A 19,201-nucleotide genomic window follows, 5' to 3' on the forward strand; every position below is an offset into this window, starting at 1 on the left:
CCTCAGAATTAGCGCCTTTGTCTAGTCAGACCTGCTCAGGGGATGGATCCCAGATTCCCAGTTTCTCGCGAAGATCTGTACAGTCTGCAGATGGAAGTGAAGCAAGTACAATATACTCAGAGCAATCATGCTGAACGGCTTCTTCGATTGGAAAAGAAACAGGCGGATGATGCCGCGTTAAAGTCTGTCTGGAACTCTCCATTTCCAGGTGTCTTGAGTGGCACACCTCAAACAGGTGAGTTCTCTGCCTGTTAACATTTTGACCAATTCCTTATAAGTTCTAGGACCTGTTTCTATCCTACACAATGACATGTTTGACGACTTGGATGAGCAAGGCGAGGAGCTTCTGGGATCTCTTCATCTTGGACCAGCAGAGGAGGAACCGGTTCGCCGAGGGGCTGCTTCACGGGCTAATAGTGTTCGATTCGACGAAAGCGCCCTGCACGGATCCAGTTGGGGGGGGCCAAGTAATCGTCACTCGGGAGATTTTGGCCCTGTTCGTCCTGGAAGTGGTCTTATGATGGAGCGCTCATTATCTCACAAGTCAGATGGACGACATAGTTCTGCTGGACATTCAGTGCACTCTCACCACTCCGTTGCTTCTGGTCGGGCTAGCAGCTTAGGCCTTGATAACAACTTTGCTGTTGGCGACGATGACGATGATTCATTCGACATTCCTGGCCCCCCTGCGGCATTTTATGTCCTCGGTACAGTCCCTTCGATCGTTCGATGTTGGTTGACTCCTAACTTTGGCCACTCAACACTCCTCTATGCCGACGTTTGCAGTGGCTCGCAAAAGTCCACTGTTGAGTATTCTCTACTCAGAGAGTTGGATCTTGTAGATCAGATCCAACGCGAGGTTGACGGAGCATATCGCGTTAGGTTGAATGTCTACTTCGCAGAGGCTGTTGTGACACATCACGGCAGTCGCTCTAGTAGCCCTCATGGGCCGGTCCCTTCAATCACTGTCTTCTTCGAGGTTCTTGGAGTGACAGAGCAGCCTGTTCAGGCCATGGATCGCAAAGCCATTCGTATCTACTTGGGTAGCGATGCTCTCAGAGCTCATTCTGCAGATATCCTCTTTTCCCAGAACACCATGACCCTTCGTGGCGACGAGCGAGAGCGACTTCAGGTCCCCTTTGTCCGACCAGAGGATGAAAACGTGTTCCGGAATATTTGCACCACCAACATGGTCCCCGAGAAGCCCAAGTTAAATGCAAACGCTGCTCCTTTCGTCTCTGGAGATTTCAGCCAGGCTAGCCAGGAAAGTATCCCTGACATGGAGGCTCCTCAGCAGGATTATGAGTCTCGAAGCGAAATGTCGCCCATGGCAAACGAGGCGGTTCTGAACAAGCGACCCAGCTCCAGAGGCAGCGTGTCTGGTGCGGAGAGCGAGAGAAGGTCTCGTGGACTCACCAACGGAGACCATCCAGGTACTAAGGACCGTGTTGCTGAGCATTCTGCCGCCGAGACCTCCAGGCGAGAACCCCTTTCGGGCATTTGGGGATCATGGCGTCATGGATCAGGGAATGGAATGGACGGCCCGCACAGAGATGGTTCATTGAGTGGATATCAACCTGCCGGTCGGGGTCGCAACATGAAGGTTCTGAAGCCTCAGAAATCGGCCTCGAGGACAGTTTCTTCGTATGATGCCTCTTCGTCCAAAGGCCCCGGAGATGGTCGACGCAAGAGTCAAGTCAGCGTTGGGGAGAACGGTGGCACTCCTGCCAATAGATGGGAGGCCAAGCGTGCGGTGAGTATGAGCAGCGAACACAAAGCGCAATCACAGTCACAGTCGCTTCCACCTCCAAGTCGTGATGGTCGCAACGCCAACGCCAACGCCAATAACAACAATTCCCTACCTAGATCTGCCAACCCTGTCGGGGTTGCTTCAGCGTTCTCATGGATGACACCAACGTCCAAACCCAAAACAACCGCGGGCTCAGAGTAATGGGTTTTTGATGTGCTGTCAGTAGCCACTCCTTTCTTTGTCGTCTTTGTAGACTTTCAGGTCCCTTGAAGATCACTATCTAGTCCATGGAGACTATAAATGGGTAGACTCGAAGAATTGCAAGATCGCAATGACCCATTCGGGGTTCACAAATAGGATTGATAATACCGTGGCTCGATGTAACGAAACGAACAGAAGGTAAAAACAAATAGGGGCAAGGACGATTCGATGCTTTGCTATAAAAGAAAAGAAGACAAATTGACAGCAATGATGTTTGTACTATGCAAATGTATGTCTAACCTATCATGAAATATGTATGTCACTGCGCCTAGATCTTGGACCCAGGGGGCAAGGCTTGCCAAACCTTTCTGGTGTCTGCAATTGACTCCTTGACAACGCCAATCAATCCCTTGAAAGCAGGATGTTGCGAATCTCCCACGCATTCATACATCCAACTCTCGCTCGACGTGACTGTGATTCCGGGCTCGGCGCGCAATCGATCGAGGGCAATGTCCACTTCGCGAGGATTACAGCTCGACACTCCATCAGCGATAACATACACCTTATGCCCTGCGTCGCGCAAATCGAGCGCTGTCTGGGTGATGCAAATATGCGACTCAATACCAACAAGAGCGATTTCGGAGCCCTGGGGTAAATCGGCGGTGATGGAGGGAATGGACATGGAGAAACGTGTCTTGTCGTGTGGTGTCGAGGGGAGGAGCTGCGCGAGAGCTGAAACTGTGGGACCAAGCTTGGCTGAGGTTTGGGTTGTGGTTACGACGGGAACGGAGAGAGTGTTTGCGAATTTGAGGAGCTTTTGGGTGGTGAGGACGCTGAAGTTTATTAGCTGGGTGGTGTTGATGAAGCTGGATCGCCATACATGCTATCGAATTCGTGAATGACATGGCGAAACTTTTCTTGGATATCACAAACGCTATATCCCTCTTAATTGGGTGTTTCTATCAGTCGATAGTAATGATACATACAAAATTCTTGGGTTCTCTAATCACCGCAAGTCAGCAACTCTCTTCCTTGAGTAGGTGGTCCATGTTGAATCATGATACTTACTAAACCGCAGCTCATTCTGCGCCGGTGAAGACATGGCGCGAATCTGGTGTAACGTAGAGCCAGGAGCAGAACGAGTCGCAATATTGCCTTCTACAGATGTGCTAACCAATCTAGATGTCGCTGAATTATTGATACTTGCCGCCGCAGCCCGCGAACCTATAGCCAACCGAGATAACCCACGTCGAGCAATGACAGTTGAGAGAACTTGCATAACGAGATCGCAAGGCTAAGATCGGAGGCTTCACCAATATAATAAATGGAAAAGAAGAAGAAGTACAACTCTAGCTTAGGTATGGTTATGACCTCAATTCTAAAAAATTCGACATCTGAGACATTTGGAGGTGGTTGAGTTAGAAGAGGTGACTGAGGTGACTGAGGTGATGGACGGGATAGAAGTTAGCCGCAGCGCGGGGGAACGGCAGTGGGGGGAGGATCGACTGCTGTTGCATTAGTTAGCAGTCTGACCCGCTGAACCCTACCTGAGAAACTAGTGCACAGTGGCGTCCATCCACATGGAGGTCCCAATGCTATGGAGAGTCATTGAGGATGATGTCAATTGTCTCTTGTCAGATGCATTCACAATCCATGTTAAGCAATAAACGACTTGTCTGAATAATTGAACCAAGTTAACATCTCTAAAGTGAAGTAACTTTGTCCACAGTCTAAATAATGCCTGCCCCTGTTCTATGGAGAATTATTACTGTATCAGATTGCCCCGTAAACGCCAGTATATGCAACCATTCTATCACCATCCTCTGTCCTGCACAAAGAAAACCCCTTTCCCCTAGGCATTGACTTCGGCGAACCATGTTCGCAAGAGGCCAGCAAGGGCGCTCGGCAGCTCCTCAAGATGATGAACGATCAGGTAGTACTGGAATGGGAACGTGTCCAAATATCTCTCAATCACCACTTTGCTCTCTCCACCGTCCCGAACAAACTTAGCTTCCTTCAGTTCAAGTACGCTGTCACCCTTCTTCTTGCCCGTATCATCCATGATAATAAACACAATCATAATGCGCTCCTCCATTGCCTCTCGCAGCATTCGGCGGATACCCTCGTGGGCTGATGAAGGTGTAAGACCGTCGGAGAGAATCAATGCCAATTGCCAGAGATCCGAGTTGCCGCTGCCCTGTTGCCGTGCAAGTCTAAACGTTTCAATGGTTCGTTGGATGAGGAGTGCAATATCGGTACGATCTTGAGAGAAGTTGAACTTCTGCAACACCTTGGCTCCAGCATCTGCAGCAAAAGGCTCGGTTAAGCCATGGGCTGTGAAAACATCGCTTCCGAAGCCCATGACACCAACTTGGCCAGCTTCCAGCATGGTAAGAGATCGTGATACCATGACAAGAGACTCCATTGCCAGAGTACCTGACGATGTTTCGCCCATACTCTTACTGTCATCCACACAAAGCATTATCTGGTAGGTTCGTTTGGTCGGGATGCTGCGTCGCATCCAGATCTTGTCCCGCTTGTAGCTCGATGCAATGTAAGGGATGATGCGCTTGATGTTGAGTCTTTTTCCTGTACGGAAAGCTCCCGAGAGTTTGGTTGATTGTGAAGGGGTAAGGATAAGTCGGAGCTGGGATGTCAGAGCCAGAGAGAGCGAATGTGTTTTGGTCTGGAATTCAGTCCACTGCTGCATCGACTCGCCAAAATCTCGGAGTGGTCGTTCTTCATCCGAGATGTGAGTTGAAGAGAGTTGAGTCGATGTCTCATGAATTTCGACCTCATCATCCTGTTCATCCAGTTGCGCCTCCTGATCTGAAGGGCTGAGCGGACGGTCATAGTTGCCTTGGCGTGTCTTGACCCCTGAGCGCGTGTCGTCCTGGTCATTGTCTGCATCTTGCTTGCTGGCATCCGGCGCCTCCGCCGAGTCAGCAGTGTCCATCTTATCAGGGTCCTGTTCAGTCTCTTCTTTATCATCGTCCATCAGGCGGCTTGTGGGATCTTGCTTGTCCTCATCGATAGCCATGGACTCGTCGATGGGCTGTACTTGCTCATCATCCGCGGTTCCCATGGCTTGGGTGTCTGTAGCAGTCTCATCGTCCTGTAGGTGCTGGAATTCCTTACGGCCTTGATCGGCGCTTGGGTCTTGTGGTGCGTCTTGTTCATTGGCATCTGAAGGCTCAGCGTCCTTGATGTCTTCCTGCTGTCGGTGCCAGCGTTCAAGTGCATCGCCGAGCTTCTTGAAAGGATCGCTGCGTGCCGAGTCCGCCTTTTCCTGTTCCTGTTCGGCCCTATCCATTATTTCCTTTGACTGCGAAGTTGACCCCTTGTTTCCTGCGCTCGTGTCTTGATCCGCGGCTCCCTCTCCCATCTCGCCATCCTCCTGCTGGGCAGCGTTGCTCTGGAAGTTATCATCGACATCCATCGAGTCAGCATTCTGATCCTGGCCGGAACTCTTAACATCGCTTGGTGCAGCGTTGTCGGTATCAGCTGTAGCGTTGTCTTGAGGCGGCTGATTTTGATCTGTAGCATCCTCCTGGTCTTGGTCCTTTTCATCTTCCTCAGGTTTAGCCTCCTCGTCGACTTCATCCTTGCCACCGGCCTTTTCTTCTGGCATCTCTTCATCTTCCTCGATTTCGGCCTCTTCTCCGGCCTCTTCTTGAAGCTGGGCTTGGGCCGCAGCGTCATCTGATTCATCCTCCTTGTCATCACCCATCCCCTGGTCCTCTCCCTCCTTCTTCTCTTCTTCGATATCCGAAAGACCATCCAAGTCATCGCTATCTGACGCCGACTCATGATCGTCGTCAAGATCCAACTCCATATCCTCAGGAAGCGCCAGTGTATCATTCTCTTGGGCGGTTTGGTCTTGCTTATTCATCTCCTCCTGGGTTTTGACATCCTCTTCTTCAGCATCGGCTTCCTCTTCCTCTGCATCTTGTTCACCAGAGTCGTCAACATCTGGCTGCTCCTCGCCCTCTTGTTTCTTTGCATCTTCATCTACCGCCATCTGCTCATCGTCCTTCTTCTGCCCCTTGGCCTTCTCACCCTGCTGGTCTTTGTCAGCCTTTTCTTCGTCGTCTCCATCCCACATCTTCTCGTCAACGGCAGTGGGATCCAGGTCATCGACCTCTCCAGCTTCTTCGTCCATATCGTTCTCCTCCTCTTCTTCATCTCCGTTCTTCGACCCCTCCTCGTCATCATCGGCCCCATCGACGCTGCCCATGTCTCCTTCAAGCTCCTCATCGGCCATGTCCACAGCGTCTTTTTCGTCTTCCAATTCGCCATTCTCCTCCTTGTTGGCTTCTTGGGCAAGCTCGGACAGGTCCTCATCAGGCTGGATGTCCTTGCTAATGTCTTCGGCACCTTCGCCATCACCAAGACCAGTTCCGGATTCCACTTTGCCAGATTCGCCAGAGGTTTCATCAGACTTTTCTTGTGGTGTACAAAACCCTTGAGAGGAGATTTGAGTGAACGTCTTGGTCATATTATAAGACATATGTGCTACGGCGCTGTGGATGTCGACAACTTGCATCAAGGTCTGCTGAGCGAGATCAACATACTCGTTCAGGAGAGGACATGCGATAGTCATGAGACTCATGGCCGCCTGACTGAGATCCTGGTCTTCCAGATGAATCTGCTTCAACATATTGATACAGCTGGTCACACTCCTCTCGATCTCGGCAGTACGGAGTTTGGTAAAGAGGTTCACGAAGCCGTCGGCGTGAGTGGTGAGCCAAGCAGGTTCGTCCTCTTTGTGATTGATTTCCTTCGCCGCCTTTTTCACGCTCTCGATCGCGACTAGGATTTTGTCACAAAGTGTCGAGACAGCATTTACAAAAGTGGTTATCTCCACGTCCTCGGATGTAAAGCTGGGTGCGACTTCCTTGGTGATCTTGGTCCAACCAACAACCTGCACGAGAATAAAGGAGAGCTCTGGCTGCTCCATGGTTAACTCTTCGAGCTTGGCACGGAAACTAGCCAGTTCACTCGTAAAGTTCGCCTCAGCACGAGCAGCTGCTTCGGAAGACAGACCCTCTGGAAGTTGACCGAGCCCTACAGTCAAAGTTTGGAGAGACTCGAACCGCCCATGCCACGACTTCAGCTGTTCTACAACCACAGTGTGCTTCATTTCTCCCAACTTCTCATGGATTCCAACCAAATGAATGGCACACTGGAGAATTTGAACGAGCCAAGGGACAAGGCGTGTCCAGTCGGAGACTACTGTCCCACGAATGAGAAGTCCATGCTCATGAGAAAGTCCAAGGCGGTTGAATTGCGCTGTGGATCGTTCAAGAAGTGATAAAGAGGAGGCGCCAGATGTGATCGAATCTCTTTGAGTCAGCAAAAGATTGAGCATTCCTTCAACAAATCCAGCACTTCGCGCAACCTCGGCACTGGTAAGATCCTCAGAATGATCTCGAGAAGCAGCCCTGACCTTGGGGGCTAGATCGAGGATCTTGTGCAAGTGATAGTCCATCGCTTCGGCAAAATTGTTCGAAGGAAGCTGCACAGGCTGCATTGACGATAACACAACTGATAGCGATGACTGCTCAGCAAGCTTGTCCTGTCCTAGGTTGTGCTTGAAACCCATTTGCCGAAGATCCCGCAACGTATCAGCAAACAGTTTCCTTTTTCTCGTCTTCAAGTGCTTGACTTGGTCCTTGTTCTCATCGGTCAAAAATGGCGGTGTCTCTTTGCGAAGTTCTGTCATTGACTCGCTCAAGCTAGAGACGTAGTCATCAACGATTTGAGGTACCTGGCTGATCATTTCTGAACTATCTGAGATCTTTCGCATGACAGAGACAGTTTTAGAGACGTTGGCAAGTCGCTTGTGGCCATTGATCCACCCTGGCAGAGTGTTGTTAAGCTTAGAAAAGACGTCCGCAGAAACATCCGTAATGGGGAGTTTATCTCCAACGTAATTTGTGTGGTGCACGTCTTGATCAGGCAGCCCTTGTTCAATAATTTGCTTTGCCTCCTGACCAAGAACACCGCGAAACTTTCTAATGATTCGGAAAAGTTTCTGGTGAGACTTGCGAGCACTTTCCCGAAGAGCATTGATATTTGTGTCTTTCCAGCTAGCCATTAGCAGTACGTCCTTCATCTTCTTCTCAATGGGAAGGCGTCCTTTGTGGATGGTTTCATCCATAATCTTCTCGTAGCGGGAATAGTACTGGATGAAGTTGGACAACGCATGCAAAATAAGTTGAAGTACTGGGTAATCTTCAGTCAATAGCTTGAGATGGCTCTGAAGTTGACGCAGTAATGCCAGTCGAGCTCCATATTGCCCAACGATTGCTGTCGAGAAGTACATCTCCAGACTTGAGATGAGAGAAGAAGCATACTCTTTCAACTCGTTGGGGACCTCGACCAAAGACAGAGGCACAGCGATAACAACTTGATAAGCGACAAACCACCAAGAATAAGCATCATCTTGACACTTCTTCTGTTCCATATCAAAGAGGTTGGCCCAAGTTGAGAGTTCCAATCGTCGCCAGCGGATGACCGTATCAGTAAGCAGGTTGTGAAGAGTAAGAACACCATATATTTTGCTGGCCCAGCCGCCAAATTGCCACTCGTATACGTGGCTGTGGAGGTATTCAACCTTGGGAAGAATCTTGGCCAAAGGTTCGGTATGAACAAGTTCGAGGACCTGATCGCAAGCATGAATGACATCAGCCAAAGGTTGCATATGTCCGATCTCGTCGACCATTTGCAGCTCCCGGAACCGAGTCTTGATTTTGTGCATGAGGGCAACGAGCTGGCGGGTCTCAGGAACGTTGGCATCTGTGTAGAAGTTGTAGGATTTGTCCACAGTGGGTGATGCGAGAGAATCAAGCTTGTCGCTCAGGAAGAACATGGTTCCGGCCAACATCTTGCTTGTCAGACTGCGGTCAATGTTCTTGTGGTCGATGGTTTCTGAAGTGATCCTGTCTCCCACAGATTTGCAGGCATCCTTTAAAGCCATAGTAAATTGCGGTGGGTTGAGAAAGAGGCTCTTGTGAATTTCGGCCACTCGAAGCGACTGATCCCGTACTTCATCCTGCTTCTTGTTGGTTGGGACATTTGCGGCTTCGTCATCGTCGAAGGTCGGGAACAGTTCATTGAACTCCTCCACATCAACTTGCTCCTCATCTTCCAGAGAACCCCGAAAGCGATACAGGCTCCCTTTGGCGGTTTGTTCTTTGCGGTCTGCTTCAAGTCGCTTAGTCCACTCATCGAACAAGCTGTGGAAACTTCTGAAGACCATCTCGCGGGCTTGTTGTGCAATATTGCCGATGCCTTCAATGCTAGCAACTACTGTCATGTAGTTAAGAAACTCAAATGTTCTGGACGAGAATTCACCATTCTTTTGATTCCACATACTGCCACCTAGGAAAGGAGTGACCTCAAGGAGCTGGTAGGAAGCAGGTGCCAGGCCACGAGCTGAGGCGGCATCGCAAAGGGAGAGCCCTATCATGAGGCAACGAAGCAGGTTTGATGTAGGCCGGGTCATGTCTTGATATGCCTCGAAACGAGCAGAAAGTCGATCCAAGAGTCTGAGGACATTTTCTCTAACAAGCTGCAACTCCTCGGTTGCTCGAACCGGATCGTTGTCAAGAATTTGAAGTGCAGCGGACAAAGTAGGACCTGTAACCGCCTTTAGCACGTTTGAGAACTCAGCATGGAGACGGTTTAACTCCGATTGATCTGGTCTGTAAATAGGGCGGACCTCTTCGGGAAGGGGACCCAAGGCAGCAGACTCTGCTTCAAGTAACCGAATGCGTTCATTCGTGTCTTGTCCAGTAAAGAGCTTCTCGAATGCTCTCAGTGAGTCTGTTTCCATGTTGAGGACAGCATGCATCTCTTGAAGGAATTCACGCTCCATCTTGGGTCGGCTCTGCGGATCAAAAACGCGATCCGGAACGTACAGCTTGACGGTTCCGATGCTGAAGTGAATCCATGCAAAGGCTGAGAGTTGGGCCTCCTGTTGGATATCGTGTTGTAGAGTTGCGAGAGCCTTGAGGGCGGGGATGAGATGCTCGATTGCAATTTCGCGGAAGTGGTCTGTCTCGATTCGGGACGCCAGATCATCAAAAGCAAGAGAGCTGTGGGCAAGGTTTTGAGAAGCCAGCTGGGTGGCTTCAATAACCACATGCCTGAGGCTCTGGTCATGGGCGTTGAAAACTTCGAGGAGAAGCTGGGACAGAACATTGTTGAGCCGTGCCAGAGGGTTTGCCACCACATCCGCACTCAGTTTCATGATCTGCCGACCGGCGATTGGAAGTTCGGCTTCAAGAAGAGCCAAGGAGCCTAGATTAACGGATCCTAGATTTTGCAGCTTAGACCAAAGAGAAGAGACAAATTTGCCATCCCAAGCGAATTTGTTCTGGTAGACCAAGTTCTCCACCGATTGAAGAAGCGCGGCTTGGAGATTAGAGCTGGCCAGCATCATTCCAGCCTGTATGGGTATATCGGACAACACTTGTAGCTCTGTGTCATCCGACGGCAGGGGTTTGAGCATTGAAACCTGGCGGAGTGCTTCAAACTCTTCCATCATAAAAGGCTTACGTTCAACCTCGTCAACCCCGATTCGACCCTCCAGAGACTGAATTTCAGTAGTAAGGTCCTGGAGGAGACTGTCCACATTAGGAGCGTCCTCGCGGAGGATTCCGGAGGCCTTCTCCAGTGTAGCCATAGCCTTTGTGAGATCTGGAATTGATGCTCCAGCCTTCCATCGTAATGTATCGAATCTTGAGCCTAGTTTCTCGAGTTCTAGTGTGCGATCCAGGATCATCTTTGTAGGCAAAGGAGTGGGTCTGAAAATGTGCCAAAGCAACTCCATGCTTAGACCGGTCGATAACTTGAAACCAGCAGTAAAGTCTTTGCCCAGCCGCTCAAGGAGCAGAAAGACAAATTCGTTTTCTTGGGACCCAACTGATGCATCCAAATGTTTTTGGAGGAAGTTTGCACCTTGAGCAAGGTGTGCTTGAAATTTTGCTTCGTCAAAGTCGGATTCAATACCAAGACGAACGGTCCTCTTGAGATAGCACACAATGCCCCTCACAATGCGGACTCGCTCCATCCATGTTTCGAAAGACTCGAATTTGAAGCCGAGAAATTCTTTTGCAATGTTGATTGTAGATAGCAAGAAAGATGCTAGCTTAACAGTGGCATCCTTGGACACAGCGGCGACGCGGTCACTTATCAGTGATCTTTGAAGTCGGTTGAGAGCAGTCAACTTATTGACTTGAGCCTGACATCGCTGGTCCTCAATTGAATTCTGCAGATGATTGAGTTCATAATAAAACTCCAAGCATGCACCAAGCCATCGTGCTTGGTCTGGTGAAGATAAGAGGTGGGTAATTGGGAAGTTGTTTAGAGGATGCAATGGCTGCGCAGGTTTGAGTCCCTCGGGAATGGGCAAAGAGCTATATAATTGAGAAATGCCATTGACACCATCAGCCCCATTGCTTGAGTTCAGGAAGCTGAGCAATTCGGTCACTGCAGAACTGAATGCCCCGCTGTGCGTGTCATAACTGGGTAGAGTGGCTGTAAACCGAGGCAGAACAGACACATCAGTAATCGAGAGTGTCTCAAGAGCCCGTTCAATGACCTCGATAGATTCCCCAGTCTTAGAAATAGTGTCGGAAATCTGGCGGGACATGTTGTATCTTTGAAGGCTGCTCTCTACACTCACAACTCGGTGGTAAGAGGGGTCAAGGGCTGGTGGTGGTGTGTTAATGTGAATTTCAACAGCACGGTTTCTCATCGCGCGGGATAGTTCGCCATAGCGTGGGTCCATTGTCAAGAAGATCCTGAAGTCTGGATGAGGGTGGACGACTCTTGGCTCTCCACCGGGTCCGCAGTGCTCATTGATACTCAGAAATCCATTCGGTTCGAGGAGAGAATTCAATCGATCCAGCACTGAGGCGTTGCACATATTCGCGTTATCGAGAACCAACCATTGACCTAACTGTAGGGCCTTGACGATAACACCATCCAGCCATTCGAAACGGGGGTTTTCTAGCACTAAGGAATGCTGAAGGGGGATAAGAGCCCTTGACAATGCGGTTGCCACCTCAGAGTCCGTAGGCACATTGTCAAGTAGGTGTTCCACAGAGGTGGTGATCGCGGGAAGTGAATCGATATCGCCAGTAAATCCATTGAGCAGATGAAGTAGATGGAGGGCTTCGGTGGGAATGTCTTCAGGCACGGCCGACATGATAGAGTTTTGAAGATCCTGCTGAAGGGCCCGAAGCGCCGCGTTGACCTCCCGTAGAGGGTCCGCCTGTTCGAAGCCACCGACAAGATCCATAGTATCAATGTCAGCGTTCATTGGGAACACCACAAGTGACTTTCCTGCCAAAGCCGCAACATGTTCCAGAAGAACAGACTTGCCATAGCCTGAGGGACTGCTCAAGATGCAGGGAACATTCTGTTTGACGCAAATCATGATTGACTCAAGCTCAGACAGCCGAGGGACGACATCAATATTAGGAAGTCGTTCTGGCTGCGAATGAGGGTGTCTGTCAAGTAGTGCCAAACCGACTTGTCCGAACGTTGGGTTGATATCATGATACAAACTATGTTGTCGTGGCAAAGACCCAGAGATAAGAGTAAAGAGGTTGTTGACCTCCTCACGATCACGCTCCGTTCTGAAACGCTGTCGCACAATGATATCGAGGAAATCATCAGCGTAGGCGTTGTGAAGCAGAGGATCAGACGAGTCTAAAAGCTTTAACCAGCGAAGCACATCGCGCAAGTTGAATTCCCAAGGGCTCCCTTGTGTTCCGAATGACTTCTCAACTGAAAGCTTGTGATCCAGCTGGGACACAAACTGGATGAGTTGGCTAATCACTGATGGAGAGATTTTGGGATAGTTGTGTGCTGCGATCAAGTTCATATCATCGTCTGAGAAAACATCGGCGTAGACAACAATAAAACGATTAACAAAGGAGGCGGGCAATCCCTTTCGGCCACCGCCTTGATGGTGAGGGTTTTGGGCTGCAAACAAGCGGAAGTCTGGATGACGTTTGAAGACTTGGTCCAACTCGGAGATGTAAACTTCACCTCGGTGATCGAGACAGGCGTTCAACCCTTCGAGAACAGATTGAGAAGCAAGGTTCATTTCGTCCAAGAGTACCCATTCGCCCTTCTGCATAGCCTGTAGGAACGGCGCATCTCTCCAGGCAAAGTTGCCAGCCTCGGCTCCTTCGACTGGGACGTCTGTACCAAATAAATCCATCAAATCGGTCTGGTCAGACAGGTTAATTCTGGTCAATGGCTGTCCACAAGCCTGAGACAGGGCGGCAACCAGAGTTGTCTTTCCCACACCAGGGCTACCTTCGAGAAGAATTGGTTTCTGCATTTGGAGTGCTCGAAGGACTCGCATAGCGTTCAGACGAGTGGTGGGTGCATGGAAAGCGAACCCTGGATCAGCGACACCTGTGGAAGCACGGGGGATGCTGAAGTGCCCAATTGTCAGAGAACTATCATTCATGGACAGCTCCGGGTGAGTTTCGTAAATACTAGACACGTCCTTGCCGATGAGTTCGCTCAGTTTGTCAAGACACTTCTGTCGCTGTTGACCAAGAGACTTGGGATCCGTGGCTAGAAGAGCAGAAGGGTTCGCGCCGATGCTGTCAATAAAGATTGTAGAGGCGCCATGGACCAATGAAACAATAGGCTCATTGGACTGAAAGGTGTTAATAAATTGTACCCAGACGAGAATTTCTCTGACGGAGAATGGTGCTGAAGCCATAGATCTGAAGGTATCGCCGAACCAAGCAGCGAATTTGACCACAATTTCAACGAGTTGCTTAGAGTCACCGTTGAGCTTTGTCTTAACAATCTCATAGATATCCTCGGTCTGGGACAAAGCTGGAACCCAGATCTCAGTGAATCGGTTTCGCAGCGCGGGTGACAGTTCCTTCTTTCCGAAGTCGCCACCAGGATTCATAGTAGCGAAAAACTGGAAGCCATCCGCCCCAACAACAAAAGAGTTGTCAATTCCCTTCTCAGCCAGAAGAAGTGTCCTCGAAGGCTCGAGTACAGAGTTCAGACGCTCTAATACCGAGTCATCGGCCAAGGAAATCTCATCAAGGAGGAAGAAATGGCCTTCTCGCATGGCCTCAACCAAGCTTCCGTCCGCCCATTCGAATAGAGCCTTGCTTCGCGTCTCATGTGCAGTGATACGCTCTCTCACCTCTTGGGGAATAGCGCTGCTGACTGACAGATCCATTGCTTTGTATCGATCAAGACGATCTTCTACGGAGCCAGAGATATCCAATCCGAGGCTTTGTAGAACCGACTTCAAATCGACATCCAAAGCTTCGACAATAGCTCCACGATTACGGACAGGTCTTTGTGAACCAATCAAATCACCAGTCTCGGTATTCTGGTGAGCGTTGACAATATGAAGCTGTGTCTTCAATGCCTCCGCAAGCAATTGAACAACTGTCGTCTTTCCACAACCTGTCTCACCAACCAGAAGAACGGGTTCATTGTTTTGCAACGCTCGAGAGACAAGAACATAAAGTCGGCGCATCGCATGCGTCCATACCACACCTTGACTGTTGGTTTTGCTGGTGAACTGCTTCAGTTCAGGGGCCACTGTAGCGGAATACAGGTCTTGGGGGTCAATCTTCACTTTGAAGACCTTTTCAATAACCTCCTTAACCGCGATACGCTCCTCTTCATTACGGACTCTCTCAGCCAATAGCATAAATCCATGAGCAGCAATCTCCTCGCGGGTATCAGCCTCTCGCAATGCCCAGCGGAACAAATCACGAAGTGTTGCAAAACTGTCCTTCTGTTCGAATAATCGGCTGGTTTGGCGAAGCCTAGAGAGTTCCTTATAGACATTGACAATTCTTCGACAATCAGGAGGAGAGGTGTTGCGGCTTCGTTGCTGAAGGATAAACTCCAACTCATCCTCAGGGATATCATCAAAGTGTAATTCCAAGAATCGATTACGGAACGCTCTTGAGAGTACTTTTCTTCCGCCGTAAAGACCGGGGGGGTTTTGGGTAGCAAACAGAATGAAATTCTCATGAGGTTTGACAATTTCTTGTGTTTCAGGGATCAGAAGTTCGCGGTTGTCATCCAAAAGACGATTCAGAGCCTCGAGGACATCAGTTGGTGCTAAATTCAGCTCATCAAGTACGATCCAGTGACCTTGGCGCATTGCCTGAACAAGAATACCTTCTTGGAAACGGAGCTTCCCATCAGAACCTGAGATGTAGGTGCCCAGATATTCTTGAAGATCGGTGTGTTCGTGGTTGTTGATTCGCACGAACTTGTTACCAGTGAAGTTTGCAAGGTACTCAATCATACTCGTCTTTCCGGCAGAAGTAGGGCCCTGAATCAGGATGGGGAAGCGTCTTGTAGAAGTGGCTCGGACAAGGTTCAGGAGGTTGCGTTCAACGTAAGGGGTAATGATATAGTCTTCCCGCTCAATAGGGGTTTCGCTGCCTTGGAACAGCCAATATTGTCGGTCTCGGTTCTTATTCTTGAACCGCACATATTGCTTTCCATCATTAGGGTGTTTGGGGGCCTGGGAAAGTAAGGACTGTGGGTTTCCATGTTTCTCGAAAAGGTGGTGGGATATTAGGGGAACAAGCATCTTTTCAGACTCTCGGTCAAGGAGGGTAAGGAAGCCCATCGAGAAACCCTCATACAAAGCTCTTCGGACACCATAGTAGGGGGCGATGGTGTTCACATAGCTAAGAACTCGTGTGAGGGTTCGAAGACTGAAATGAGGTACCTCGTTCGCTCCATCGACTAACCGTTTCTCCTCAGCTAGTCGCTTGGTGTTAATATACAAACGAGCAATATCATCTGCCGCTTGATCATTCTTGCTGCTGCTGCTTCCCAGATACGTCTTGATAATTGTAAGAAGGTCCTTAAGGTCTTTATCAGGACTGGAAACATAGACCTCAGTAAATCTGGAGCGAATGCCAACTGGGAGGTCACGTTTCCCAATATCGGTTGCAGGATTCATCGCACCGAAAATGCGGAAGTTTGGGTGTGCTTCAATTTTCTCAATTTCGCCAGTTTCGGACAGTAAAATTGATGGCCTTTCGTCTGGTCCGGTCAGAAGATCCGCGATACTCTCAAGCGTGTCAGGCGAGGCGAGGTTTATCTCATCAAGAAGAACCCAATCACCGTTACGCACAGCCTTGACTAAATTTCCCTCCATGAAAGAGAAAGCAAAGCTGCCAGAACCCCCAGAGATCTGTACGTCAAACTGCTCAAGATTACGAGCAAACATATCCCATCTTGGACGTAGATCGAGTAGGGTTTGGAGCTTCGACTGGGTTTTTCGACGTTTTGTGGGCTGCTCGTCGCCATTCCTGGTCTCTGCTTGTTCAGTTTGAACTCTTTCGAGCTCTTTGACGATCTTGTTGAACATTTTAGGAGCTTCCTTCCACAGCTTTGACACCCTTGACCACTGCCCCTTGGCAAAACACTTGCCAACTTGTTCGAGATACTTCTGATTCTTTGACGCTGAAATACCCGTTGCCGAGAAAAGATCTTCAAACTCTTCCTTCAGGGGCATCGCCAACGTCCGGGTATTGACTGGCTTGAAGCCACCCAGAAGATCGCCGACTTCACTCTGCTGGGACAAGTTGACAGCAACAAGCTTATGGCCCAAAGACTCAGCCAGTTGCTGTACAACAGTCGTTTTGCCGATACCAGTTTCTCCCACAAGAAGGACAGGCTCATTTAGCTTGACAGCCACGGCGATCTGTTCCAACAGCTTCTTGGCGTGGGCTGTGCTAGCAAAGGGTCGTTTGGATTTCTGAACTCGGTTTGATTGTTTCTTCTTCCGTAACACAGCGCGCCCAATGCTGAACTGGTTATCACTCTCGTTCAAATTGGGTATGTGTGTAGTGAAGTAGTGCTCTGCCAATTCCTTGGGTAATTGCATCTCCTCAGCGATCGCAACAATGAGCTGTTTGCCAATTTCAGCATCAGGACAGCTTCCAACAAAGCAATCGACCGCTTCCAAAAACATCTGATCGCTTGTTGTCTTGGTGATTGGCTCTTCTCCCGTCTTTGACCCAGCGGCGACAAGGCATTCACGCAACCTTCGGCACCATTTGAGAAGATCTCGCAATGTCACTTGACGGTCCATAATATTCCGGCCTCGAGCCAAAGCGCCAGGCGTGGAGCCAAGACGACACAAGCGAGCATACACTGCCAAAATGCTGGGAATAAACTTTCGCAAGATGGGATACGTCTGAGCCACGACATCCTCGAGCTCAGACGCTGCGAGGGCCTGAGTACTCAGAGTTTGCCAGAAACGAATGCCAACCAGGCTTGGCAAATTCTCCCGGCCATTCATTCCCCGAGACGTTCGCACAGTTGCAAAAAGTCGGAAAGTGCTGGCTGCTCGTATTCTTTCGCCTCGGCTTGGGATGAGGAGTTCCTTTCGTTCAATCAGGGGGAGCAGCGTGCTCAGGACCTCAGTCGGCGCTCGGTCAAGGTCTTCCACCAACACCCATCGACCTTCCCTCACGGCTGTTGTCAACACGCCAGGTCGCCATTGAAAACTACCGGGCTTCGAATCTGTCGAGTATAGTCCAATAAGCATTTTCGCGTCCGTTTGTTCATTGAGGTGCAATGTGACCATGTTAGAGTACATGCCGAGTTGTTTGGCTATTTCGTGAACTAGGGCCGTCTTTCCAACACCAGGAAGACCATATAACATTACTGGGTCAGATTCACGGAGCATAGTCGCTAATCGTTCCAAATTGGAGACGGTCGTGGGGGTGAGCACAAGATTCGAGGGTTCTCCGGTTGGGCCTAGGGGTCTGGGCAGGATGACATTGCCATAACAGACAACGTAAGGAGTGAGGGTCTGCGCGCATGGAGAATCATCTCTTGCGGCCTCGTGGGCAGCCTGTATTTCTTCGCGCAGTCCCAGGAAAGACTTCACTCGAGACTGTTCGTACAGCGAAAGGAATCCATAGTCAATCGATCGGCCGTCAAAGTCTGCGAGGATAGCCTCACTCTTGCCAATATGTTCCTGGATAAGAGATTCAAGCTTCCAATCGGACCCATGGAGGAGTTGGATAAAAATTCGAGTCGCAAGATAACGCACAGCTCTGCTTTCATGCTTAAACAAGGTCTGCATCAAGGCAGCAGATGTCAATGGGCCGAAATTGCGCGAATCGAAACTGATCAACCTCCAAGCAACAAGGAGGCTCTGTAAGAGAATCTCTCCATCCTGCGTCATGGCATCTTGGTCTAGTCGTAAGGGTGGGAGTCGGAGAGAGGGTGAGTTTGTCGTTTGTTCGGGAGTAGAAGAGGCGTATTCAATAAATGTTGAAAGGTAGGGAGCAAAAGGTAGAATTCGGGCTAATGCTGAGTATATTCGTATGCGCTGTTGTCCATTTCCGGGGTTGAGAATCCATCGAGCACAAATGTCTGGAAAGACATGCTCGAAATGCGCAAAGACACGCTCTGTAAGTGGCGGGCAAAGAGCCGCCTCTGCAACAGCATCTAGCAGTTTCGTTGAGGACTGGTCTTGGATAATGTCCAGTATTTCTGCTGGCAGGTGTTCCAATACGATCGCATCCGCAAGGAGCGACCTCCTCTGCCGCGAGACATCAATCATTGCCATGATTGCGCTCTCCGTTGACGAAATTTCGGCTGTCGATGGTGGTGCTTCCAAGCTAAACCTGAGAACTGCTCTCTTGAACTTTTTTTTCGTTATCTTATCAGCCACTGAAAGGTCAGTACGCTAATCTGCTTTAGTTCTGAACCTGGCGTATGTGGATTGAATTTATACTTCATTCTCTAATCAATCCGACTGAACGTCAATTGTTCCTCTTATGTTTACAATAAGTAAGACTTGGTATCTGAGAAGATGTGCTTTGCATCTTTGCGAGATTGGCGGTAATTTATCGAAATATAATTCCATCGATCTTTTCGCCTAGACACCTATCTCGCCTATCCCTCACCGGAATACTAAAGTCCTTTACCTACCAGGCTGGGTCAATTAATAACGTTTCAACAACCACATCATATTGTTTCAACTTATATACTTGATGATTTTAGGCACTTCTTCCATGTCTCAACCCAGATAAGTTTCAAAGATGTCTGTAGCTGGATAGAATGCCTCAATTCTAGGATACAATGGTTCGATATAAGTGATAGACCCAATTATACACGTGACACAGCCGCTAGCCCGCCAAACCATCCAGACAGCTCGAAAAACTTCAAGACGCTTCCTCAGACGCCCGC

The 19,201-nt window shown here is 49.5% G+C and overlaps 3 protein-coding genes across 3 annotated transcripts; 1 reads left to right on the top strand and 2 right to left on the bottom strand.

The window, feature by feature from the left end:
* Nucleotides 1–42: 42 nt before the first annotated feature.
* BKA55DRAFT_589838 (uncharacterized protein) lies at nt 43–1,951 on the top strand (the record flags this gene model as incomplete). The annotated part of the gene is made up of 2 exons (XM_046195003.1): nt 43–235; nt 285–1,951. The coding sequence occupies 2 exons, from the start codon at nt 43–45 to the stop codon at nt 1,949–1,951; spliced, it is 1,860 nt and encodes a 619-aa protein (XP_046055249.1).
* Nucleotides 1,952–2,279: 328 nt separating this feature from the next.
* On the bottom strand, nt 2,280–3,053 carry BKA55DRAFT_684699 (Isochorismatase-like protein; the record flags this gene model as incomplete). Its single annotated transcript, XM_046198679.1, has 4 exons — nt 2,280–2,784; nt 2,832–2,885; nt 2,938–2,953; nt 3,020–3,053. The coding sequence occupies 4 exons, from the start codon at nt 3,051–3,053 to the stop codon at nt 2,280–2,282; spliced, it is 609 nt and encodes a 202-aa protein (XP_046055250.1).
* A 567-nt stretch (nt 3,054–3,620) lies between these two features.
* Nucleotides 3,621–18,578, bottom strand: BKA55DRAFT_660069 (uncharacterized protein; the record flags this gene model as incomplete). Its single annotated transcript, XM_046197545.1, has 16 exons — nt 3,621–4,956; nt 4,996–5,047; nt 5,090–5,256; nt 5,290–5,742; nt 5,782–5,891; nt 5,922–5,962; nt 6,011–16,496; nt 16,530–16,619; nt 16,659–16,904; nt 16,941–17,160; nt 17,191–17,231; nt 17,268–17,282; nt 17,316–17,417; nt 17,448–17,473; nt 17,510–17,633; nt 17,667–18,578. The coding sequence occupies 16 exons, from the start codon at nt 18,576–18,578 to the stop codon at nt 3,804–3,806; spliced, it is 14,238 nt and encodes a 4,745-aa protein (XP_046055251.1). The 3' UTR covers nt 3,621–3,803.
* Between the last annotated feature and the right edge of the window lie 623 nt (nt 18,579–19,201).

The sequence above is a fragment of the Fusarium redolens genome, assembly GCF_020744475.1.
Source record: "Fusarium redolens strain MPI-CAGE-AT-0023 chromosome Unknown BKA55scaffold_2, whole genome shotgun sequence".
Classification (NCBI taxonomy): domain Eukaryota; kingdom Fungi; phylum Ascomycota; class Sordariomycetes; order Hypocreales; family Nectriaceae; genus Fusarium; species Fusarium redolens.